The 26598-nt window shown below is 42.8% G+C and overlaps 1 protein-coding gene across 2 annotated transcripts; it reads left to right on the forward strand.

The window, feature by feature from the left end:
* The first annotated feature begins 1408 nt into the window (after positions 1–1408).
* Positions 1409–25703, forward strand: LOC130702235 (uncharacterized). 2 transcript variants are annotated; one of them, XM_057523884.2, is made up of 9 exons: positions 1409–1525; positions 7856–8965; positions 14371–16753; positions 18371–18429; positions 22551–23284; positions 23369–24194; positions 24811–25000; positions 25073–25345; positions 25431–25703. In XM_057523884.2, the coding sequence occupies exons 1-9, from the start codon at positions 1443–1445 to the stop codon at positions 25695–25697; spliced, it is 5925 nt and encodes a 1974-aa protein (XP_057379867.1). In that variant the 5' UTR covers positions 1409–1442; the 3' UTR covers positions 25698–25703. The 2 variants fall into 2 exon arrangements, with proteins under 2 accessions (XP_057379867.1, XP_057379868.1); XM_057523885.2 differs by having other exon boundaries at positions 14374–16753.
* Positions 25704–26598: the final 895 nt, after the last annotated feature.

The raw sequence follows: 26598 nt of genomic DNA on the forward strand, positions 1-26598 counted from the left end.
ATCATTTTTTTTTTTTTAACTCTAGCCATTTTTTTTTTCATCCTGCGAAAAAAAAACATTCAGTTATTATCAAAACAAAAATTGTTTCTATTTTCTTGAAACTGGGAAGGTTCTAAAAAAACGAGTCAAGTCTTTTAGTAGGCCAGCTGGTCCAGGTGTTTTATATGGACTCTTTGCCTAAAGCCCTTTTCTTTCTACGTAACATTATCATATCCTACCCGAAAACATGTCCATAATGTTTGCTTCTTATTTCTTTAATTTTAGTTTTTTTTTTTTGTGTGTGAGGAGGGGGGGTCTCCCACACGATCCACTTCCGTCACGACCATCCTGCCCCAAAAGAAAAGATCCACTAATGACTTGAAATCTTCTTTTTTTTTTAATATAATATTTTGTCCCTAACACAGAGAAAGAAACGTCGTGTGAACGAATGGTGGGGGGACCTCCAAGATGACGAGGACATTCACAAAGCTCATTAAACTCCGTTTTTTTTTTTTTTGGCTGTTCAAAAAGATTTTTTTTATTTTGACCGCCGACAATGGCAACGTGTAGCAGACGCTTTTTTTTTTGGTGCGCGCCCGAAGGTGAAACCGCCATCTTGATTCTTTTTTCTTTTTTACGAGTTTAATAGACAAGTTCTATGAGAAAAAGAACTTTTTTTTCTTTCAGAGGGAGGGAAAACTCTCTCTCTAACTCTGTTCCCTCCCATATTTATTCTCCCTCTTTTCGAACCACCTACCACCCATCGCCCGACTATTCCAAGTCAGTCGAGGCTCGGCCACCAAGACGAGCGGTTGGGGAGGAATCGCCGTCTCTCGTTTTGTTAAACTATTTGATTTTAAACAATTCTCCACCACACGAAAGTAACAATTTACCAAATTTGATTCAGTTTTCTATTTGATAGAAAATGGCAAATTGAAAACGATTGATTGAGTGTGAAATATACCGGTGATTTCTGTGTGTGGTGTTCAACGTGGTCGCCTCGTGGTACCTCCCCTGTGCAAGCGTGTGTGTGTCTTGTGTGATAGTGTATCTCTAAGTGTGCAATTAAAATGATGGAATGCCATCATCTGATGCTTTTCAATCGTTAATCGGCTGAAACAGAATTTCACCATCTCGTTGAAATTAAAATTTTGCTATTTAATGCGGCATCACGTTTGCGCCTTTGAAAGAGAAAAGAAATATGGCGTCACATGATGGCTAATACATTTCAACCGAAAAGCCATTACTGCGTCTCGAGCCTCTGAAAAAAAAAAAAAAAAAAGCTGTGCGAGTCGTGCACACATTTTCACGAAAGAGTCGACGATGGGCGGGTCCGTCATTTGTTGAGGCGTTTTCCAGTTCATCAGTTTGGGAAAAATTTTATTTTTGGAGGGGGGGGGGGGTTTCTCTGCACAAAGGGGGGAAAAAAAAGTCACGGACACGTTGTGTGGGTCATTGTCACCATGGCGACGAAACGCGATCGCAAGACGGCCTTCCCCTTCATCAAACCCAAGGGCAGCATCAAGAAAGATGTCCAGCAGTACAGGTGGGTCTATTTGATATTCATTTGAAGAGTTGATGTTTGATCTGATTGTGTGTGTGTGTGTGTCTCAAACCCTGAGTTGGAATTAGGAAGACGTGACACGTCAACCTCAATCTCCTTTTTGTGTGTTCCTCCATTTTGATGGTAGTTAGATGGAGGGGGGGGGGAGAACCAGTTTTTTTCTTTTAATTTTTTAGCTTCTTGTTTTTTTTTTTTCATTGCATTTTCAAGAAAAACATCTTCAGTTTCCATGTTTTCCAATGCAACAAGTCGTGCTAAATTATTAGTATTTTTTTTTTTTGAACCGTTTCGAATTTCGAAAATGTTCCAATTTTTTAAGGGGGGAGGGGTTTCGTTTTGAGCCTTCAATCCAATAAACCTCCCGCGTTTTTTTTTTTAACAACACAATGATCGGTCAATGACGTTCTGACCGAAAAAGTTTGTGGCCCCCTAGCGGCAACTTCTGGTCCCCCCCCCCCTGAAAACAATCCATTCATCTACTTAAAGTAAATAAAAACTTTTTGAAATTCGTGATTGATGATTATTGTCTGCCCTACAGGGCATCAAACTCGCCTTACTTAATTTTTTTATCATGAAAGAATTAAAGTAAAAAAAAAAAAAAGAAAAACTTCCGTGGGAAGAAAAAATGGCAGCGTTTCGACGCCGCCATTTTGTATCGTTTGCAGCAGAATCATCGCCCTTGAACCTCTCTCTCCCTGCTTCTCTTTTGTTTCTTATTTTTGGCACTAAAAAGAAAAAAAAAAAAAAAAAGAAAGAACTTTACACGTTTCACTTTTTTTCTGTTAGCAACTCGCCCTCCCCCCTTGAGGGGTTTGTCGTTCGTGAACCGGTCGCGGTCTTTGTCCTCTTTCAATCAGTTGCGGCCGGATACGCTCCAATGAAAAGGGGAGGGGGACGGATGATAACCTTCAGGTTGATCTCAAAAAAAAAAAAAAAAGTTCACAGCTCATTAATAAGGGCTAATCAGCATCCACAATTATTTAAAATGTTGATTCCGAGCTTCCTGTCGTTAAAACCCCCTACAAAATTCGATTCATTTTTAAACTCTACAAAAATAGACGAATTTTTTCTTATTGCAATTAAAACCCAGGGTGGCCTTTCTTTAAAAATGAAGACGTTGAGCATCTATTAGTTTCGCACGCTCTTGAAACATTTTTACCGACATTTCTTTTTTTTTTAACTTCATCTTCCCCAAAACTATTTTCCCTACCTCCCTTTTTCGTTAAAAGGGTATAGACACCCTCATCTTGTATTTTGAAAAGAATTTTTCCTTTAAACATAGCGGCAAACCTTCTTTATGAGGTTATTAGAGGGATGAGGGGGGGGGGAGGTCGGAGCGGCAACCCCCATTTTTATTTTTTTTAATGAACAGATCTTCTTTTCCATCATCAATAACAACATTCCTGACATTATTGCGTGGTCGTTTTGGGGTTAGAAAAAAAAAAAAATAAATTCAGGTGGGAAAGATGTTTTCTAATAAATTCAAAGTTATCGCGAAAGAAACAAAATGCCAACGCAGACAGGTTTGAATCAAAGTAGATTTTAATTAAAACCTCTCGCTAAAAAAGATTGGAAATAAAAAAAACTGGTCGACGAAAGAACCTTGAGCTTGTCAATTCATCTCCCCCCCCCCTTTTTTTGATTTCACGTTTTTTTTTGTGCTTTGGGTTGGGTCGGCATTTCTGCGAAAACAATCTTTTTATTTGTATTGTCAGTTTTCTTTTTGTTTTGGCTATTTAGCGATGCAAATTCGAAACAAATCTGACCGTTTCCCCTTGTACTTTCAATGTCGAAACATGAAAGATTACTTTTTTTTTTCGATTATCATGTAATTGAATCGATTGACATTGAAAAAAAAAAAACGACTCCTCCCTCTTTTGATTCAAGGATTTAAAAAAAAATTTCGCGAGATGGTCAGGTGATGACAAAATAAATTCCAAGGTTTTAACCTCATTTTCTTTTTGAATGATTCTCACTTTCCGTTTTTTTTGTTTTTCTATTAAAAATATTCTTTGCACGTGTTAGAAAAATGATCTTCCCCGTGAAAGTCGTGAAAAAAAAAAAATGAAAGTCCCTTCAATGGGCTTTAAATTGATTTCCACCCTCTTTAACTAGGGACATTCGTTGTTATTTTTTTTTTTTTTTTTTACCTCGATGATGTAATATATGTAAAAATAACGTTATCCCCCTTAAGTTTCTTTTAGGGTCGTTTTGTGGTTTGAAAAAAAAAAATAAGCTCTTGTGTGGGTTTCTTTTTTTTTTTCTCGTTCGTGACCTTTTCGCCTTCTCCCGTTGATTGTTCTTCCTTCTCTTTGCATTCTCTCTCTCTCCCACTTTTTTTTATTCCAAAACCTCTTTTTTTTTTTTTCCCGCTCCACCATCTCACTCCCCTCCCAAATGATGAATACATACGTGTAGTTTGCCCGAGAGCATCATCCCGATATATGCCCGCGGGCAAGGTGAAACACGTATAGAAGAAAACACCTCTCACGAACTCGGGGAAGAAAAAAAAAAAAAATCTTCCGGCTCATCTAACCCTCTCCGTTTTCTATGCAAAGAGAGAGCTGAATTTTGAGATGTAAATTTTTTATTTAATTCAAATGTATAAAAAAAAAAAAAAAGGACATACGCGTGTAGGAAAAAAGAAAACATTTTTTTTTTTTTTTTTTTAGAGTTTGGTTACGCGCTCAATTGAACACGTAAACGAGCGGGTAAAACAAACGACGATAGGGGGAAATGGGGGGGGGGACCGTAAAAATAATCCATTTGGAAAAAAAAAGATTAAAACTAAGTCATCAATGACAAAAATAAACAAACAAACCTGGAATTGATATCGAAATGATTTTTATTACTGTTTTCTTGTTCTCTCCCCCCTTTTTTTGTCTTTAAATCAATAACCCCTGCGGCTAGTTTTGTGAGCCATCTTGTTTCTCCCCTTTATTTTTCCTTTACCCAAATAGAGAAGATTTTTTTTTCAAGTTTAAGGTTAAATAAGTCAGAAGAAGGTCCCCTCTTATCTTTCCATATGTCCCCCCCCCCCCCCCCACTTTTTTTTTATTGTGAATGCCTTCTGGCCAATGATCACGCTTTAAAAAAAAATAATAATATATATCTGGCAATGCCCTTCGATAGAGATGCACGACCTAAATGCGAGTGTCTTTGACCACCGCATTTTATTTTATTATGTACATAATGTTATGCAACATTTTTTTTTTTTTTTCGAACTGCAGCTGTTTTGAATGCAGATATATTTTCTGTTGTTCCTGGGGTCTATTTTTTTTTTTTTTTTTTACATTCGTTGTTTGGATATATTTGTATTGTTAATAAGTCGGGGTGGAGACCAACGATCCATCACCGGCTCTTTGTGGAACGTTTGATCGATTCTTACCCCCGACAAAAAAAATTTTTTTTTTCTTCTTTTCTTCTACTTTGAATAACATTCAGTTTTTTAATTTATTTAGATTTTTTTTTTCTTTTCCTTTTAATTATATATACACTTCTCTTCTCCGCCCTTGAAAAAGAATTAAACGGCTGCATCTGATGGCCCATTGAAAATGTCCAGTCATGCAGAGGCCAATAGTTTCCAAGTATCTTCTTCTTTTGATGAGAAATGAAAAAGAAAAAAAAAAAAAATGTGTTTTTACAAAGAGAAAAATGTTGATGTCATCAGAGTGAGTGCAAGACTTGTCACCTTGTCAAGGACGTTCTGATCAGAATAGCGTGACAGGAGCAACAAACTATTATTTCAATTGTTTTCGCCTGCGGGATGACTGGGCGTGATGATTTCTATCCTTTCACGACGTTTAACGAACTCTAAAGAGGATGACAAGCGTCCAATTATTGTGTGGCTGGACATGTTGAACGCATTGGCTTCATTCCGAGTCATCTGTCTCGATCATGTCGCTCAAGAAAAATCCGGTTTTTTAAAAAATTTAACTTCCTTTTAACCGGATATCTTTTTCAAATGCGCGTCCTGTTTCTTTTTTTTTTTTTCAAGAAATTATTGGAACCATTTTTTTTTTTGTTGTCCTTAATCGATCATGTTTTCTCCCTGATAATTATTGGTGGGTGGGTTATTTAATCGAAATCGGTTGTTTCCTCTTAAAAAGACTTTCCAGCCCCCATTTAAACCGGTTAAACATTTTGGACAGGTTAATTAGAAACAACCCTGTTCCACCCTTTTTAATGACTCGTTTTGATTCGCCATTTTTTTGTGTGTGTGTGTGTGTTCATTTCTATAGAGAAAACGTGTTCCAAAAATGTTGGGGGGGGGGGGGGATTTAAATGTATCATATAGACGTCTCTTAAAATGCCCTGAGGCCTCTGATTTTCTTTTTAAAAGAAAATATTTCTTTTTTTTTTGTTGTTGTAGGGTTACCCCTAAACAAAAAGAAATGTACATATAAGGTGAGGCTTATCGTTCGTGATCGTATGGGATTTAAAACAAAAAATGCCTGAGGGTCTTTCTCTCTGCCCCTTTTTTCTTTTTCTTACCTGTGTGACGTTGGGTTGAAAATATAAAAAAAAAAAAAAGAAATTTCGGATTTCACTTTCAGTTTGGGACTGTCTAGCAGACGGTCTTCTTTAAATCAAACGTGATAATGTTAAGAAGTCGATCACCTTAAATGGAAATGGCTCCTTTTATTTTTGAAACTAAAAAAGGGCAATTTGAGATTTCCTTTTTTTCTTTTGTTTCAAACATAAAAAATTAAATGGACATCAACGATCGACTTTTTTTCTCGTTAGGGAAATATTTATTTCACAGACACAGACAAAAAAAAAAAAGAGGAGGACGGAACAAAAATGAGTCGACCTGCTTCTTTGTGTCTCTGACGTAATGAGCCAATTATCACTGCAAATGGCTCTTTTTGATCTGGGCCTCTCTTTTTTGTTAAGGGTCCCACTTGGTCGAGAGAACGTGAATCTTATTCAATCAATTGCGAATGGGTTTTTATGGAGAAGGATGTCGTGATTTATAGACGTACACACGTCCACAAAAGAAAAGAAAAATTCGTGATGGTTTCCCGTGTCACGCAGTCATCGTGAGCGTATCCAAGAACCGTTAGATTTTGTTTTTGCTTTAAACTAAAAAAAAAAAAAAAAAGGATTTCATAATTATAGTTGAGCTGATGACTTTTTTTTTTTTTTTTTTCTTTTTAATGAGAAATTACTGTTTGTGGCCTGGGCGAGTTATTATTGCTCACGCCAACACCTGGGCCATTCCCCCCCCCTATCGGCTTCTCTTTGAGCTACTTATGCAAAACTAGAAGCAAATCATTCAGTGACCCCTTTTCATCTTTTTTTTTTTTTGATTTGCCCTTTTGGGGTCGTAAGATTCATCATCTTTTTTTTTTTTTTTTCTTTCCTCCCGAAATGTCCGAACACCAGGGGGCATCACCAAACAATTTTTTGGGTGTGGAAAAAAAAAAAAGAAAGAAAGAAGTGACTTGTGGGCTCGCAATTTATAGTCATCATCATTCATCATTATCACCCGTTTTTTTCTTTTTCATTGCTATGGGGTCGTCACCATCAAATATTTTTAAGTTCACGGTTCGAGACTCGATGGCGTGTGTGTGTGTTCATTTTTTTTTCCCTTCAAATATCACCGTGATTCTATTAGACGTTGCATTTTGTTTTTATTCATTTCGTATTCTTCCGCACGATGTATTTTGCTTTCGTGAAATGGCGTGACGCACCATTGATCGGAAGGGGTGTGGTCTTTTATGATACGAAAGCTATTTCGTATGTAGAGCGATCCTTTTTTTTTTCTGTTTGAACAGAAAAGAAAGAAACGTACATTTTCCCGCCCCTATGTACCTGATATGCAAATCAGGTATGGTGAGTTTGAACGAGAAAAATGTGTGTCAAATTTTGAAAAAGTGGGAATTACAGATTTCTATTTGAAATTAAGAAAAGAGGCTGGAATGAGGAAAACAAGAAAAAAAAACTCACTTAAGTTTTAATGGCTTCTTTCTTAATGCGATTCTTCCGAGATCCACAACTTTTTTTTTTCTTTGATAAAAAACAAAAAAAAACAAACAATGCGATAAAAAGAGAATGGAAGAGAAAGGAAAATCATTTCCCAGTGCCTCGCCCTTTTCTTTTCTTTTCTTTTTTTTTTTGAATGAATTTTCTAGTTTTGGAAGGAGTAATTAAGTCTGTGCACGTGACTGTTTTTTTTTAGTATCACGCTTAGCAAAAATGAATGAATTTCTTATGCGTTACAGTGTCTTGCTGAATACAATTCACAATTCTAATTTGTTTTTTTGTTTGTTTTTTTTTGTTTCCCTCTTTAAAAAAAAAAAATAATAGGAAAGCGGTGATGAGCCAAAATGGCGACGACGCCGAAGTCAGAGACGCCATGATCAATCCGGTCCAGCGGAGGGAATCGTCGGCTTCCAGATTTCTCAAACACTTCCGGCCGGACCGCAACAATCCGGCGTATCACAGCGAAGGGAAAGGATTGCGGAAGAGGCGCAACTGGACGTCGGAGCGCCAGTTGACGACCAACGGCGACAATCCGGCCGTCGGATCGACTCCGTCGGCCAACGATCCGGCCACAGGTCAGCAAAAGCCAGCGGCCAATGCCAACGCGCCGCAAAGGAGTCACAGTTTCAGCGAACCGGATGCATCCGGCGTAGTGGCCGCAGCAGCCCGCACCGCTTTCAAAGAAGCTTCCGGCATGCGGGAATCGTTCCGCTGGCGTTTCAGCAGCAAATCGTCGAAAGCATCTTCATCGTCGTCCGAAGTATCGTCAAAAGGTGGCGACACTTGCAAGTCTCTAAACGCCGAAACGTCGCAGACGACGTTAACGCGAACTACAGCAACGCCATCTAGCGGTGGCCAAGACAATCATTCATCGGAAACGACGTCTCCGTGCAACAGCAACCCGCCGGCGGCAGTTAACAATTGGAGCCAACTCCACCACCTCCCTGGCGGCCATTTCAATAACAAAAGCCCTTCCAAGAAACCACCATCGACTACAACAATGCACGATTCAAGCAGCAGCACGGTCGTCGATGGCCGTACGTCTGGCGTTCACGTCCAGTTGCAGCAAGAGTATCTGGCCGGCCATCAGGCGAGCAGCCCGTCTGAGCCGATCTACAGTAACGGCAAGGCGCAGCCAACGACGGCCGTTGCCAGTCGAGTGAGTTATTACGCGTCGCCGGGAGGTGGTGCCGATGCCGATTACGTCAACTATGAAATGTTTGCGTCGCATCAGTTTAGCGGCAGTTGGTCGGGCCATCAAAAACAGCTGGAACCGGACCTCATCCGCAATTTGCCCTACCAGCAACAACAGTGCGCGTCGACGGTAGCGACTCCCGTCCATTCAAACGGCCCATCGAAACAACACGGCAACAACGCGCCTTTCATCGCCAACCAGTCGCCTCATCGCCATAGCAACCGCGTTCATCCCGCCAGGTAAGAACATTGAAATTTCTTTTTTTTTTTTATTTATTTATTTAGTCTGGGCTAGGAGAAAAATGTTTGCATTTTTTCGATTTAAAAATATGTCAAGTCCCTCATGCAAGTGAAAAGGAATTCGGTTTCTGTTTCTCAAGAGCTACTTGATAAATGAGGGTCTTGTTTCTTGTTTTTTTTTTTTTTATAGTTTTCAAGTGGATTGAGAAATGTCGGTATGCGAAAAGCGAAAAAAAAACAAAAACAAAATTCAAATAGTAAACTTAAACTATCCTTGATGTACGTTTAAAACCTTTTTGATAAGGCTACACTCAATGACGAAGGAGGAGGAGGGGAGAGGAAGGGAAAAATTTGCAATTCAGATTTTCGTTTCTTTTGTTTTCCCAAACGAATATCTTTTGCTGCAATCCCTGGAAAAAAAAAAAGAAAACAAGCGAAAGCCACAAAGAGTCGGGGTAGGCGGACATTGCTCGTATAATGAACTCTTATCATATGCAGATGACGTCGAGTCTCGCAACCCCCCCCCCCCCCCCCAAAAAAAAAAAAAACACAAAAGAATGTTTCCAAAAAAAGAAGAATAGAGGAGCACCTTCATCAAGTCACGATTGGTCAATTCCGCACGCACGAAAATTAGCTCATTTTTTGTGTTTTGTGTTTAGAAACGAAAATAAGGTCCTTTGTGGTACGTGTCACTTGTGGCCGATGATTCATTGATGTTTGTTTTTTTTTAACTCACACACACACACACACCCGTATGTGTTATGACGTCATGCATCTTGTTCATGTTTTTTTTTTGAGCTTGTTTGCATTTCTCCTTTTTTTCCCTTTTGTTTCCAAAAAATGTCGTAGTGTGTTCAAATATTGATCCGGATCCTGACGTCATTGCTAACATTTTCTAAATGAATTTCAAAGATTTCATTCGAATTTAAGGGACGTACTCGCAGCTTTTGTTTATTTCATTAATAATTTCCTGTTTTCTTTCAAGCTTGTGAAACGTACTGTTAGTTTTTCAAAAAAAAAAAAAAAAAAAATGAAAACGAACAATCTTTTTTAGGCAGTGCTTCAACTGTTCATCGTTAAACTCTTTATTTTTCTTTCTCGAGAGTCGAAAGATTTATGAGACGGGTCACGTTTTTAAGATCCTCCCTTAGTTTCTTCTAGATTCCCCAGCCCGCTTCGCTCCAGCAACGTGACACGATCACGACGTGTATAAAACTGTTAGTAAATTCAAAAAAAATAATATTTATTTAAAACGAAAAGAAAAAACAAAATGGCGCTTAAATGATTTTTTCTAGCTGATTTCGAAAAAAAAAAAAGTCACACATGCACAGACACGTCGTAGAAATCAGCTGTGATGATCAGCAGCGATAGTTGTGTAAACATGTCCAACTTTTTCTTAACGGGAGAAAGAGAGAGAAGACATTAGATCCTGATTCATTCCGGGCGCTAAAGGCAGTAAATTGTGATTAACATCTCCCCCCCCCCCTCTTCCTAACTTTTTCTTCGTTTTCTCATTTTGATTTTTGTTCTTAAATTCGTGTGCGTTTTGACGAAAATCAGAAGAAGTAAAATGAAAATAGAAAAAACAGGCCCTGGAAGGAAACGATTACGCGCGTGCGCTCTCGCGATGGGTGGTGGCTTCATTTTTGTTTAGTCTGCCCCCATTGGTGCCCTTTCTTTCCAATCAAAGAGGACGGGTCAACCAATGAAAAAAATGTCGTGAACTTTTTTATAAATTTCATCATTTTTAATATCAAATTTAAGTTTTTCTTGAAAATGTTGATAACAATTTCTAAACAAGCGAAAAAAAAAGCCGTTCATTTCGGAAGGGTGGGGGGGGGGATTGCCGAGGGTGGAACCCCACAAGCATTGGACGACCTTGTGTGTCCAGTCTGAAGCCTCGAGGCTTTTTTATTCCTCCTCTTCTTCTTCCTCCTCTTCTTAATTCTTTTTCCCTGTGTGTGTGTGTATACATATGTATATATTATTATGGCCTCTCCCTCTCTCTTTGATATTCAAAGACCCCTCAGGGTTCTCTTCCCCGCCAAACAGCGTTGCCCTCAGTTGGCTCAGGGTTTTTCGTGGTGGTTGGTTTCAGTTCGCAGTTGACCACGAGGACGGCCACATCGCGGCCAATCTCTGGCGTCCATTTTTCACATTCGTTTGTTTGTTGTTTGATTTGAATTTCGCGTATCATGTCTGTGTTAAGTGAATAGTGAAACCAAGGGACGTGATTTGTTGAATTCTTTTTGTGACGTGCAAAAAAAAAAAAAAAAAAAAAAGACCGGGATTTGATCGTCATTTGTTTCTCTCCTTCTCGGCTTGGAAGAGGGGTGAGAGAAGATGGCTTTCGTGTTTTCAATCATGACACCATCCCATTAGTGTGGTGAGTTTTTATTTTTGTGATTTGATTGAAATGTTTGGCGCAGACGTGTCTAGACTTGCCCACACGAGTTGGCGTGAAACCTCTTATTCGTTTTTTTTTCAACAAGACATGAAATTCCACTCTAACATTTAAATGATTCAAATACTTAACGATAAAGATAAGTTGCCAATTCACGCGGGATGGGTCGTGACTCGACACAAATTGTCCATTTTCCTTTGAAAAAAAAAAGTGCGTACCAACCAATCACATTTTTTTCTTATCAAATTTGTAAGAAAAAACAAAATATCAGGGTCATCAGGTCATAGTTTGTAGCGAACCCGGGGGCAGTTAACTTTGATTTGGAATTTAAAAAAAAAAAGAAGGGGGGATCATTAACCGTCACCAAAGTCTGTAAAATAGAGCGGTGACCTTTGACTTGTTTTTGTTCTTTTCTGTCATTGGCCTTTATTTCGAATACGACAGAGGGACATTTTTTGCGTTGATTGGTCATAAAAAAAAAAAACATCATATTTTTGAGAGGGGGAAGGGGAGTGTTGTCTTTGTGATCTCACATCTGAAGGGAGGATGGTCCCCTTTGCAGATGGCACCTGGTGTGTGCCAGAGAGAGAGAAGGAAAAGGTGAGAGAAAGAAATGGAAATGATGAAAACCTGGAAGAAAAGAAAAAGACATCCCCCTCCTCCTATATTTATAGAAAGGAGGAAAATGTGGAATTCCTCCAGGGTGTACACACTGGAGAATATTCTTTTTTTTTTTGAAAGCCGTGCTGCCAGACTCCATTCAAAAACATATAAAATCCGAGATACACAAAATAATGTTTTGATTTTCGCCAATGAAAACATTTTGAGGGAGTTTTTTTTTTTTTTTTTTTTTTGCAAGTGTTCCATGACCCTTTTTAAACGTGTCGTCAAAAAGAATCTGTGGCCACGTCTGTCCCAACGGTTCTTTCTCACCTTTCCCTCGAAACGATTTTTTTTTTCTGCGGGGGCTATGGGCATTTTTCCCAAATTCGAAATTGGCCGGGAGTGGCTGCGAACTTGTAACCTCTCGAGATCACGTTCTTCTCTCTCCTTTTTTTTTTTTTTGGTCATTCAACTTTTTTTTTCTTGTTCCGCTAGCGGAATCATTCTCATTGTTTTTATCACATTTTTTTTTTGTACGCCTCTTTGGTGAGATGCCCATTTTTGGGAGCTTCGTGACCCGCTGCAGCATCTGCTTGCGAGAGGATATGGAACAGACATTGACCCATTTCATTTTTTTTTCTTTCAAATATCATTTTTTGTTTAAAGAAAATCCCCGGTAATGGCGTCATCTTTTGACGTTTACGATTATGACTACACATGTTTACTCTTTTATTTCTTCTTATGGACGTGTCGTGAGGCACTGGCGTGATTCGTTCCAGTTTGTTAACTGAGCAAATTAAAAACGATGCAGAGTTCCTCTTTTTCTTTTAAATGAGTCGTTAATACTCCGGATGGATCATTGACAGAGCGCACTTTCAAAATTCGGGTGGTCTGATATTTAATTGTAGTTAATTTAATTCGGATAATTTTAAGATTTGAAAAAAAAATATATTGGAGGAGTTTTTCCATGGCCGTTTAAGGAGTTAACAAATGCGAAGGATGGCAATAAGGGAAGTGGTGGTAGCCATTGCAACTCTCAATTAAAAGTTAAATAAAAGAAAATGTTGGTGAGGATTGAAACGAGACAAGGTTTTCAAAAAAAAAAAAGAATAGGACGACATCGTGAATCCCCATCTCTCACGAAACCCAAAATTGCGCCTTAGGCGTGATTCTATTCACGAATGGGGGGGGGGAACTAACCTTCCTTTTGGGTTTTTTCTTTACCACTAAAGAAAACATAAGACACAAGATGTTTTTAAACTTAACGGGAAGATCGTTAAAAAAAAAAGGAAATTACAAATTTTTTTTTTTTGAAATAAATCGCTGCTGGACTGCCCAGCAGGAGGAAGTGCAATGCACGCTGTTGAACCACCACTAAAGCAAACTAATTGTGTAAAGTGGTGGTCGTGTTCTTTTCTTTTGGTTAGACTGTAGTCAAGAGGAGGGGGGGGTTGTCCACCTTCTTCCGGCCCCCTTCCTCACCCCCCCATTTCAAGAGGTATGTCGGACTTCCTTGAAGAACAATACCATTATTTTTTTTTTGAAAGTGGTAAAAGTCCTTCAATTTTTCCTTGGACGATCCGATTTCCGGAGCAAAAAAAAAATGGCGCCAGACCACACAGAGTAATGAAAAAAAAAAAAAGGGAAATGTTGTTGAGTGATTGTGCAATAGTGTAATCAAATATGGATGGGAGAAGCTCACGTTCCAGTAGAAGCTTTAAAAAAGGCTAATATTTCAAAGCAGTTTCTTTGTTGAGTTGCAGCTGGAACACGCCGGCAGATGGACGATGTGTGCTACCATTAGAACGTTAAATAAAAAGAAGAGGGTCATTTGTATTTGCACCTGGTGCGTCGTCTGCTTCGAAAATTCAAGTTGCAGAATTCAATTAGCATTTCCGAAAAAAAAATGTGACCGACCTTGATCGGAAAATAGTTTTTTTTTGCTTTCGTCATCATTTTTTGATGATGATGATAATAACAATGCAAGACAATTTCTATGAAAAAAGCAGTTTCGCCGCCGGTTCCGCAATGTCCAGACAACGCCCTACAACGAAAATATAAAAACTTGTTGTTTCATCCAATTTAAATTAGAAACCCCCTTCCTTTTTTTTTCGGATCTCCTTATCCTTATGTGCACTTAAAAACATTCGCTAATAGCCATCTCCAATCATTTTTTTTTTCTTCAAAATGATTTTGCCGGTGTCCGCAAGTTCCTTTTGAACTCTCGTCTTTCAAATGATTCAGTGCCCGTGACGTAAGCACAAAACGAGACATTAAACCCCCCCTCGAGGTGAATCAAAATGGCGTCCTCAAAAAACCTGATAGAAATTCAATCTGTTTTAAATGTAAATCTGTAACCAGCCTTAAATTCTTGCATTTTTCCCATTTCATTAAAAAGCAGCGGATCGACGGAAGTGCAGCAGCAGGGATTGCGCTGCAAGGATTCGCCGTATCCAGCTGGATTGACACCTGGACGCGTGGGATGCAGAGATGCCCAGCCGGCGGATCGATCGCTCTACTCTCCAGTTTCGCCGACCAATAGCTACGTCAACATGCAACACTTTCCGGCCGCTTCCGGTACCAGCACTAGCAACAACACTAGCCCCGGTTACGTGCCTTACTCGAGGCCTCCGGCTCCGTTGCCCGAGGCGGCCATGTTGGTAGAAGACCAACAACAACAACAACATTACCCCGTCAGTCCGATGCAGAGCTTGTCCATGTCTTCGCCTTCGTGGCAATGGCCCGACACTAGCGCCACGAGTTCGGCCGCAGCCCAGGCGCAAGCAGACGATGAGGAGACTCACTACGCCTCGCAGCTGCGCTCCTCCATGGCCGCCCTCTTGCACGGACACATCCGCCAATCGTCGACGGCCTCCAACGCCTCGTCCACCTTCTCGTCCTACTCGGACGAATTCCGCTCGCCCACCGAACCGTCTGCTTCGGTTGCAACGCTGGGCATTCCGTCCGCGGCGGCCATCAATCGTTACGCTCCGAGTAGCGGTCCAGCCTGCGAGTCCGGTTACGAGACGTACGCGGACGTGGGCGGATGTTACGGCAGTTATAACAGCAACGCGACGGCCGGCCATCCGTCGAGTTCGCCGCCTCCTCCGCTGCCGCCAGTACGTGACGCTTCTAGTTTGAAGTACGTCAAGTACGGGCCGGGCCACGAGAAGCATCCGTCGTGGCCGATGCCCAACAACAGTGGCATGGCGGCCAATCATCCACAACAAGCCGGCCCGCAACAGGCCGGTAGTCAGCGGAGTAAATCGTGGACGGAACAGACGGACTACCCCAAAGAGCCGGCCGCTTCTTACGCCCGTCCGGTGCCATCCGTCCGTCCGGCCTACAGCCAACAGCTGAAAACGGTCATGGAGAACTGCGAGCGCATCCCGCCCGAAGTTTATCAGGCGACGGCGGCCGGAAGCGATCACCACATGATGGACCCCAGGGCCGGCTACATCCTGCCGTCGTACGACTGCGACGGGCGCAACATCGACGACAAGGACTACACGATCCCGTCGCCGCCCGAGCGCGACATCAGCGGCCCTCGGTTGACGCTGTACAACGCGGCCAACGCCAGCGGGGCAGGTGGGGTGACGGATAGACCCGGGTCGACGTCGGACGGGTCGGGAGCGGGTGATTACGCCAAATACGACGACATCCAGCAGTACTCGCACTCTGAAGGCTATTCCAGCTACGTCCCGTCCGAGTCGAGCTACGTCAGCGTCAGTGGGACGCCGTTGCTGGACCAGCTGCGGCGTTGCGATAGTGACGATCGCAGCCACGAGAGCGCAGGAGGAGCTGGAGCTCAGATAGGTGCGTTCAAAGAGGCCCAGCAGAGCGGCGGACGGGATTCCGTTTCGACTGTCGTCACTCACAGCAGTTCCAACAGCTCGAACGAGACCCTCCGCTGGCACGGATCGTATAGCGACATCAGCGTCCTCAGCTCGGCCGGAGGCCGGCACCATCAGAGCGAAGCGGCCGCAGCGGCCGCCCTTGTGGTCCACAGTGCCAAGGTCCAGGCGCCGCAGAGACATAATTCCGAGAGTGTCCTCTATTACGAGCAGACGGCCGCGGCCGCCGTCGCCGGATCAGCCACTCCGGTGGCGTGTCCGCCAACGTTGGCCAAAACCATCAACCGGATGGGCGGGTGGAGTCAGAGAGTCGAGCGCAAGAACCAGTGGAACGCTGTGCAATCGGGTTGTAAACAAACGTCGGCCGCCCTGCCGGAAGAATCTTCCGTTTCGTCCACGTGCCTCTCGTCCGCGCCGGACGCAATGTCGGCCCCGCTCTCGGTGGCCGAGAGGATCCATCAGCTGGAATGGCAGTCTCGTTCCGTGCCCAATCTATCCAAAGGATTGGATTCCCCGCAACGCCTCACCTGCCATTCCGGGGCGACAGCGAGTGGTGGGGCGCCAACCCGCCCCACGGGTCTTGCGCTGTTAACCAATAGCTGCGACCCGCTTTCTCCATCTACCGGAGGCAGTCGGAGTAGTAGCAGCAGCACGAGTTCGAGTTCAAGTTCGAGTAGTTGTAGTGCCGTCGGCGTTGCGTCGCCCGAGAAGGACGCGAGTGATCCGTTGCGCAAGTTCACTTACCTCGATCCGGATAAGCGGATGCGTGTGGCCGATCCGACGTTGAAAGCCATTCAAAAACAGGCGCTCTTGTCCTATTACGAACGACACGCCGGCCGTTCCAGCAACGCATCCAAGTCTCCACCGCCGCCAGCTCTGCCCAGGACCATGGCCTCCGCTTCCGTTTCGCCAACACATCCGGCCAAGGTAATCCAAGATTTTTTTAAAAAATATATTTACATATCCCGGAATTCGTTTTTCTATCGTGCGATCCATGTTTCTTTTTTTTTTTTCTTTTAACCTTTTGCTTTGTTTTCCCTCCTCCCACCCGCTGGGCCAATCAAAGCCGTCGACTTTGTGTCGTGATCGTGCAGTTTCGGGACTCGGCGACAGAGGGGTCATGTACCCCAAATTTTTTTTTCTTCAATGCTCTGCGTGATTTTTGGTTACGACTGCGTATATATGCAAGGGACCACCCTTTTTTTTTCTTTTGGAAGACTGGAACTCTTTTTCATGTGTGTGTGTGTGTGTGGAGACGTCCAAGAAAAAATCTATAATTAGCGAATGGCCCCATTCCTTAGTTTTTTTTTCCATTCCATCAACGTCCCCCATGGCGTTTCTTCCCCGATCAGGTCATTTGGCGAGTTGACGTTGTTGAATCACGGTGCGCGTTCTGCTTTACTCTCCGCTTATTTTTGAGTTGTTATTTATTCGTTTTTTCCCCTTTGCGTTTGAATTTTGTGTTTATCCGGACATGGTGAACGGATGGCGTTCGTGGTGGACGGCCATCCGATCGCCCATCAGCTGGCTGGTCCGTCAGTGCCACCATTACCTCATCAACAGCCAAAGCTTCTATCGAAGATTCGTGAGTGTCGGCTCTGTCTAGTACAAAAAAATAAACAGTTTGGGAAGGAAGAGAAAGTCCGTTCATAGAAGGAACACGTCCTTGAAAAATCCGAGCAGTAGCTGTGCTTCTCTTTTGTTTGCCCCTCTCGTCTTTGCATTGTATCTATAGAATTAGGTTTCTTTTTAATGGTTAAAAATAAACTTGAGAGAAGTAGGCAAACAACAATGGCTCGTTGCGAGGTGTCCCAATCTAAGTCGTTGATCAACAGGTCCTTTGCTCCCAAATCCAAGGTTGAACACCCCCGAGGAACGTGGAGCTTTCCTCATAGTGATTCTTTATGGAAATAACTGAGAGGCAGAGCAAGGAAACAAGATTATTATGAGCTTTGGCATGCGGGGAGGGATTTTGTGTTGATGGAGTTTGTTTTCTTTCTTTTTTGGATATTTCTCAAGTTCTTGAATTAGTCGCAGTTGAAACCGTCCACCAGAGTGTGTGAGGGAAACACAAGATTTTTGCTCGTTCAGCCATGTGTGAGAGGAACACAAGTGAAATGGCAAAGTCACAACTCCTTTTTGCATTTTTCAAGCTTTGGGTCTCTTGGCAACGGTCCCAGTTATGCAGCAAAACCGGTCACACTGTCAAAGCAGAAATGTGTTTGTGGCAGACTGGTGCTCGAGTCCTCTTTCCAATTCCATAGCTCGTCAGTCTTCATCTCTTCGAAGTCTGCATGTGTCAAATTATTCCATCTGAACAGTCCCTATTAAAATAAGCATTGTCCCGAATAAAGTATTCCTCCACTTGACACATTTTCTGTTCGTGTTCCCATTCATTTTGTTGTCTTCCTCTTCTGTGTTTTTAGTTGTTTTTTTTTCTCCTCTCCTTTTCTCAGCACTTGAGTTTTTATGATGGATTAGCTGACAATTCAAAGAAGATAATGACTTACTTTTTTCTTTCTGTGTTTTTATCTCATCATCTAGAATGACGTGCAACCAGCTGGGAGCGTCAACAATTCTCCAAACTCGTCTGAACTTGTTGGGTAAGCATCAAATCAAATCCTATTTTCTCACCTGCTTCCTCTTGCTCTAAATTGAATGAAATCAAAGCAACGTTTCGCAATGATTCTTTCGAGAAAATGAAAAGATGATGAATTGTTTTGGGTTTTGCAAAGGATAATGATATGGGTTACGTTAGTGGTGTTCAGATGGCGCTGATAACCCCCCCGGCTCGTTTTAGCTTTCACAGTGAGATCATTTTTTTTTTAAAGAAGAAAAATTAAATTAAATGGTCTGAGTTGGTTCTCAAATTCTAAATTCCAGCGTGTCGTGAGAACTTTCATCCTCCCGGCCTAAGAATTTTTCTTTTTGAACGTTCACCTCCGCCTCCTATTGTTGTAACTTATGAAGAGATGACTGGACGTGTCTGAAAGTGACTGACGCGTTTCTTTCTTTAAATACTTTTTTCACAATTCCACGGTCTGTTGGTTGAAAACCTAAACGACCTTAAAAAAAAAAAAGTTTGAAATGTCACTTTTTTTTCGGTTGTTTTCTGAAAAAAGTTGAAGAGTCTCGAGTTTCGAATATGATTACAAACAACCGTTTCGAAAGCCAGCCGTCATTTGAAGCCTCTAAATTTCTTTCTTTTTTTTCTGAATTATTTTATTTAAATTTTTGTTCTTCCTTTTTCCCAACCGGATCCTTCTGAGCAAAAATGTTTCATATTTTCTACGCTTTTCTTTCCTTGTTGTTGTGAACAAAAATTCGGCACGAAAACGGATAGCGTAAGTAATCGGATTCCGCACGGTTGGTGTACACACCCGAACTTTTTTGTGAGGGGGGGGGGGGGTAGTTACTAATTTCCTTCGTCTTCTTTACGCGATCCTTGTGTTGTAAGCGAGGCCCGATAACGATGTCAAAATCTCGTTATCATATAACCCTCATTTTTTTTGGGGGGGGGGTTTGAACGATAAAAAAAAAAGATGTCGGCGGGACTGATTTTTTGTGTTACGAAAAATACAAAGGGGGGGGGGAATAATTTCGTTTTCACGCATAGCAGCTGTCTTTTTAAAGCCTCGTTCCAAATACTTGGATCATATTTTAGCCAAAAAAAAAAAAGAAAAAATAAGCTTCCCCTCCTCCTTCTTTTCACCTTTCACCATTTCGGTTGTGTGCGTCACCCCCCGAGTTTGTTTTGATGATTAAATCTACACAGAGACGTGTGGGCTTCTAGTCAAAAGTTACACACACATATACAAAGAAAGCAGTGTGTGTATTCCTGTGGTCCCGACCCATCCGGTCTTTCACTTTTTTTTTTTTTACTTCCATCCGGAATGAACGCATCTGTTTTCTTGAAAATGCGCTGCGGGATTTTTCGGACGGACGATATATTTTGTCTTGACCCTTTTTTTTTTTTTTTTTTCAAAAGAATAAATTATTTTAAAAAAGGGCGGGGGAGGGAAAGTTCATCACTTGAACGTGTCAAGTGAAAAAAAAAGACAAATAGCAAATAAAACTTTCAATTTTGCGCAATTTCCTCCGTTCGGAATGTTGGCAAACGTTAACGCACGCAGAACCCAAGGTAAACAACATAAAATAGAAAAAAAAAACGATGGAAATTCGAAATGAACATCGCCTTTCCCCTTTCGTGCAACACATCCGGAATGTTGTTGGTGTGTGGCGTCACGAAAAGGGCTGGGTCTGTCTAAAGCTGTTGGACAGTTCCCTGCCCAGTCTCGTTCATTTTGAAAAAAAATCCCAGTGCCAGAGTGTACGTGTCTCCGATAATGACGTGGTGACGTCATTTGCTAGAACAAGACACTTGTTTATTTTCCGAAAGGGCTAAGCTCAAATGCGTTCGTTCGTGATTTGATTTAAAAGAAGGGACGCCATTTTGGATTCTGTCAGGGATTTTACCAGCAGCTGGACCAGTATGCCGTCATGGGGGCGCCGCTCATTGCCCAAATGACATGCATCATACTCGAATAACGTACACACACGCTCGTCCTTTTCTTGCTATGCAAATTTGTTTAAAAGGAAGGGATTTTTACTTTAAGATGCACTTGTGACCTACTTACTAGCAGTTCGTGCAGCTGCTTTTTTTTTGGTCCAAAACTACAGGTGTGAAAGAAATATTTATGAAATGAAGTTAGAAACAAAAACGAGATGCTGTTTTTTTTTTTTTTTTAATCATCGTCAGTTGATGGTGACTCGCTTATTTTTTCTTAAATGTTGCGCTATTGGCTATTTGATCATAACGGTCTGCCTTCCAATTTTTTGTTTGTATTCAAATAAGAACACACCCTGTTTAGAAACGAGAAATCTCCCAATGGCCGTAGTTCGCATCTCGTGTCGTGTGTGGCGGCTGTCCAAATCCGCCCCGATGTTGTAAACGCCTCCCACTAACCTCCTCCTCCTACCGAAAAACCCTTACTCAATGCACGGTCGAAAAGCGAACGATATCAGACAAAGAGTCACAACGGCAGCCCAAACAAGCTCTTTTTTTTTTTTCGTTCTCCCCCCCCCCCCCCCCCTTCTATCTGTGTGTGCGTGTGTGTGTGTGTGTTGATTTTCAAAAAGAGACGCTGTGTAAAGGCGCGCCGGTCCGGCCGGGAGTTGGCTCCAGTAAGAGCATCTGATCGCTCGTGTGTGTTGTCTGTCGCCATCAGAGTTCTCGTGTGTTGGGGGGGGGAGGGGTGAATTTCGAAAGGATAACGACGATACAACGAGTCGCAGTGGCGCTTGTAATTAGCCAGGAATTCCATCTTTTCCTTCTTCAAACAAAGTGAAGGCCTCATCAGCTGATTGTCTTTGATTTTTTTTTTTTTTAAAGACGAATTGTTTTTTTGTTTTTTTGGGGGGGGGGGCTTGTGAAAGTGTTGGGTTTGTGATTTGTTTATCCCAACTGCAATTTGGGGTGTCATCGAAAATGTTGCAGCCGCAACAGCAGTCCGGTTCTGATTATAGTCGAATTCACGGTGTGAGGGCGATGGTGCCGATCCGGCCGGATATGGTGGTCAACAACAACAACGTGAACAACGGCGGTAGTAGACCGAGGCCGGCGCTGGGTGCCAAACCAATTCCACCGCCGAAACCTTTTCCTCGACCTCCGCCATCCGTCCGCCCTCGTGCCGCCCTTCCGCCCCAACCGGCACGTCTGTCTTATTCATCGTCTCCTCATGTCGCCGTCAACCAACGACGCCGGCCGTTGACGTGCGTCAACGATATGGCCCAAAATCCACTCTACATGTGCAGGTTTCTAAAAATCGTCCCCTCCACCTTTTTTTTTTTTTTTTTTATTTTTTTTTGATTTATTGTGATCAGCGGAAATTCCAACAGATGGCTCTCACTTTCACTTTGTAGTGGCCAGTTGGGAGATAACGTTTGACGGCGAGTCACACGTCCTGATTGAACGATGAATTGGCCCTTTTTTTTCTTCTTCTTATTATTAAGAAAAGCAAAAGAAAAAAAGGCAGTTTGGCTGAGAGGGGGGGGGGGGGGGAGAATCGAAAAAGAAAATTGGGTTGGATTTTTATCTCGATACGGCGCCACCATGGTGAGTGGCAGCTGCATCGAGATTAGAAGCGAGCCGCGCTGTGTTGCAGAGGAATGCGGGGTTGTCGCTGTTACGCTTCGCCTCTTTCGCTAATTTTAGAACCCGTCTGTTTTTTTTCTTCGGTGAAAGGCTTTTCATATATATATATATATATATACATTAGATTCTTTATATACAGAGGTCAAAGTATACATTTTCTATTTTTCTTTTTTCTTAAAAAAAAAATTGAAACAAAGTTTTAAATCATGGGCTAGGCGCCAAAGCGGCGGCGTTGCATTTATTTTTTCTATCCGTGTTTGATGGTTGCCATTTTGGCTCATTTGCGTCACAAACTGGATCCATGCTGAGTAATTTTTTTTTTTTCCTTTTTGGCAATCATAGTGGTGACACGAAGACTTTGAATAATTAAGGCTCTCACCGACGCCGACATGAATTATGTATTTTTTCTGGCTGTCTTCTCTCTTGAAAAGAAAAAAAATAATAAAAAATAACGACCACATCATTAACCTTGAAAAGCTTCACTTTGATTACACATCCATTTGATAAACTGGAATTTTCTAAAAAAAAAAAAAAAAAAATAACGTTCGTCTTTTGTTTTTAAAAAAAAAGTTCGAATGCGGCGTTGGTGGCGGTTGAATCCGGTGGTTTGCTGCCTCCGGCTGCATCCAGGAAGAGTCACCTAAACGAAGTGGTTGTTGTACCGAACAACAACAACAACAACAATCGTCCCGAAAGGGGATTGATCCCGCCGGAACGGCCACCCAAAAAACCTCATTTGAGGGCCGGCGGGAGCACGGGCGGCATCAGTCCCGATCAGGAGATGCGCCGCATTGAAGCCTCTGTTCAAGAACTGATGACCTTAAATCAACAACAACAACAACAACAGCCAAGACAAGTTGTTCCACCACCTCCACTTCCGACCACCAGGAAACCCCCGGCTCCTGATCCGCCCATGTCCCCGCCTCAGAGGCCGTCCGGTCCCGCCGTCAGTCCTGTGGCAGACATCCCATCGGCGCGGAGCGCCAGTCCCGACCTACCGCCGCCTCCTCCTCCGCCGGCCATGGAACGTGCCGATGAGGAAGTGGCCGACTGTGAAGATCCGCTACCTCCGCCTCCACCTCCGCACGTTGTTTTGCTGGACGAGCGTCCGTCTACGACGGAGACGTCGTTCGATGAAGCATCACCTACACCGACGGCTCTCCTTGCCGTGCCCCAGTTGCCTACGCCCACCATGTATCATCACGAGTCTTACATGGCCCACCGGAAGAGCCACCACAGCCCCAACGGCGGATATCACAGACGATCGGCCGACAATCTCCTGGAATCCTCCATGACCTCACACGGTACACGCATTGACATCATTTCAATTATTATTATTATTTTTTTTTTTTAAATCTAATCAAAACAAAAAAATTGTATTATTATAGCTTGGGAGAAGCATTACAATGTCCGGCAAGGAAGTTCGGCCGCCACGACGTTGATTTTCTCGTCGGCGGAAGCCCTTCACATCCAGCCGGCCGAAAGTTCGGTTCAAGAGTCGAGTAAATCGACTTCTGCGAGTCCGCCCGTCGAGTCGAAATCGACGTACATATCGGAGCTGACGATCCAGACGTCGGCCGTGCCGCAGACGGAGACGCTTTCAGTTGCCCAGCAACCGGACGCTCGTCCCACCACGCCGCAGCACACGTACCGCTCGTTGATGAACGCCAAAGCCGAGCGCTTCAATTACCTGCGTCAGGTGAGCGAAGGCCGGCCACATGCATCAACGTCCACGTCGTCGACGGGCAATTCGAAATTGTCCGACCCGGGTCCGCCCAAGTCGCTAATGGATTTGAACCTGTCGCGAGCGGCCGCCGGAGTCCACCAAAGGAGCCATTCGGATAGTGATAGCCCGTCGTCGGCATCGGCCTCGATCCAGCCGCCCAAGCCTCCAGTGCCTCCCAAAGTGGCTCCTCCTCCGCGACCCAAGCGCCCGGAAGAGGTGGAATGCGATCAGCTGAGCAAAGATCTTATCAATCACCTACTCCCATCCGATTCGCGGCTCCACGCTTTGCTCAGCGTCCCCGATCCGGCCCAAGCGGCCGCCTGTCTCCGCACCGAAGGACTATTGGAAGTGACTCCGCCCGCCGCTTCGCCCGTCTCCCTTCAAGTCACTCCCACTCCAGCCACGACTCCAACTTCTCCCAATCATTCATCCGCCGCCTCGCCGCAGCCTCCGCTGACGTCACAGACGACCTCATCCACCTCACCAAAGTAAGTCGATTTTCAATAAAAAAAAAAAAAAAAAAAGTTCCGGGTTTTTTTTTCTCTTTTGGCTTCCCGTTTCACCATTTATTTATTCACGGATGTTTTTGTTGTCGTAAGAACAAAATGGCGGGTCACGGTGTTGTGGGGTTTCTCTTTAAATCCCCCCTTTTTTTTTTTTTTTTTATTATTATTCAATTTTCAAAACGGTTGACGCGCTCCAGTTGCCTAGTGACGGCCAGAGTGTGTCTTTTCATGTTCAATCCGTCGTGGTGCGCAGATTTATTTATTTTTCAATTCACTTCCGGGGAGGGGGGGCGCTTTCGGCTGTTGCGCACAACTCAGTCTGTTAGACGTTGCGAGTTAAGTTAGTGCTGTTGCGTGTGAGATGGACCCGACGGATTTATCGGACGATTGCCATTCAATCGTCTCGTTCTCCTCGGTTGCCAGCAGCTGGACTTCTGTGTCCTCTTCGTCTAACGGCAACTGTCATATCTTTGTTGACATCAAGTATATAAGACGTGTTTTCTTTTTTCAATGAAAAGAAACGAGGGGGGCAAGGGCATCATTAAGTGTCCTATTCATATTGGCTTTTCATGTATCGATTTAATATTTTTTGCGATAGATCCAACAGTTGTGCGCCTTTGCCGGCCACCTCGGCCTATTTCACGACGTCGGAACCGAGGGCGAAATTGCTAACGCGTTACCATAGCAACCACATTTTAAACGGCCTCGATGGCAACGCATCCGCCGCTGGAATGCAGTGCGGGAGAAATGGAGAACCCGTCGATTCCGAGTTGCTCATCAAGAAAAAGGTAAACGCGCTTAAAAATTGATTTTAAATTCGATGGAAAAAAGCAATTAAGAGTTATTTTATCGATCGCCAGGAGGAGCTAGTGTCCCGTTTGGCTCGCAAGCTGGATGTACTCCGATCGGAGCGCGAGGCCATCCAGGAGGAGGTGGAAGCCAACGAATTACTGGGACGGTCGGTGACGAGCCGAGTGGCTTGTGTCGCCACGCCGGCCGAGACCAACAAGGTCTTCTTGCACGTCGCTGAAGTGGACAAGATCACGGCCTTACTCTTGGCACTAGCCGGGCGGTTGGCCCGAGCCCAAAACGCCCTCCTTTCGTTGCCCAATGAAATTGAAGCCCAAGAAAAGGTAAATACAACCACCCCCCTGAAGATCCAACTAAATTTTGTTTGTACATGCGTTTAAATTGATTGTCTTTATTTTCTGACGCTAGATGGTGCTGGAGGGCAAACGAGATAAATTGCTGGAGCAGCTGGAAGAGGCTAAACGGCTCAAGGAGAATATCGATCGGCGATCGCGTCAAGTGTCGGGTCTCCTCTCGAAATACTTGACTGAAGAAGAGTTTGCCGACTACAGCCACTTTGTGACGATGAAAGCCAAACTGGTTATCGACCAACGTGAAATCGACGAGAAGATCAAGCTGGGCGACGAGCAGCTGGTCGCTCTCAGAGAAACGCTCCACCTTCGACCCAGAGTCTAAAGAGGTTTGAGACAAACGAAAAAAATGATGATGGAAATTTTCATGTATGGCTTCATTTCTTTTTCTTTGTTTGCAAAATATTATTTTGTTCCTTTCAAGTCAAAAAGATAATTGAATCATTCAATTTTCTTACGTTCTTCTTGTTTTGTTTTTTTTTACTCTGGTCGCTGGATATTCACTAAAAGGCTGGACATTTTGTTGTTGGCCTACCGTCAACTGTGACCGACATTCGTTTATCCGTCGTCTTCACGATCCTTTTTTGTTGCTCTCCATCAATCTTTTTTTTTTTTTTTTTGTTTTTTGTTTTCCTTTGTGTGTGTCTATACTTGTAAAAATTTGTTGTGTTCCCCAACATGAATTCCTTTTTTTTTTTTTTTTTTTTTTTTTTTAAATAATTCGCATGAAAAAAAAAAACAACAAAACAAACATTGGTGATCAATCTTTTATCATTCGGTGGGTTTGGCCGGAATTTGCAACGTTTTTCTGTTCCGTTTCCCTTCTACCCCTTTATATTTGTACAGTTTTCGTGGCGTGGGACGATTTGGAAAAACGTCTTTTCTTATTTTTTTTAAAATTTTTTTCAACTTGATTCTTCGTGCTTTTTTTTCTAAATCTTTCTCGTCTTTCTCCTACGTCCTGAATTTGTAACGGTTGTTAAATAACGGCGATCTCAATCCCCTCCTCCCCTTTTTATCTGCTTTCATTTTATCTCTCCCTTTTTATTTTTCACTCGAAAAAATTACTATTATTATTATTGGGTTTTTATCCATTTTATATTTACGGCAATTTTGCATTTCTTTTCAATTTCCAATATTTTTAAAAAACGATGTCGCACAGGCAACGTTGTTTACATTTTCGCTGTCGTCTGCTTTTCTCTAAATTTTTTTTCTCTGTTGGGTCA

Source organism: Daphnia carinata, chromosome 6, assembly GCF_022539665.2.
Source record: "Daphnia carinata strain CSIRO-1 chromosome 6, CSIRO_AGI_Dcar_HiC_V3, whole genome shotgun sequence".
Classification (NCBI taxonomy): Eukaryota; Metazoa; Arthropoda; class Branchiopoda; order Diplostraca; family Daphniidae; genus Daphnia; species Daphnia carinata.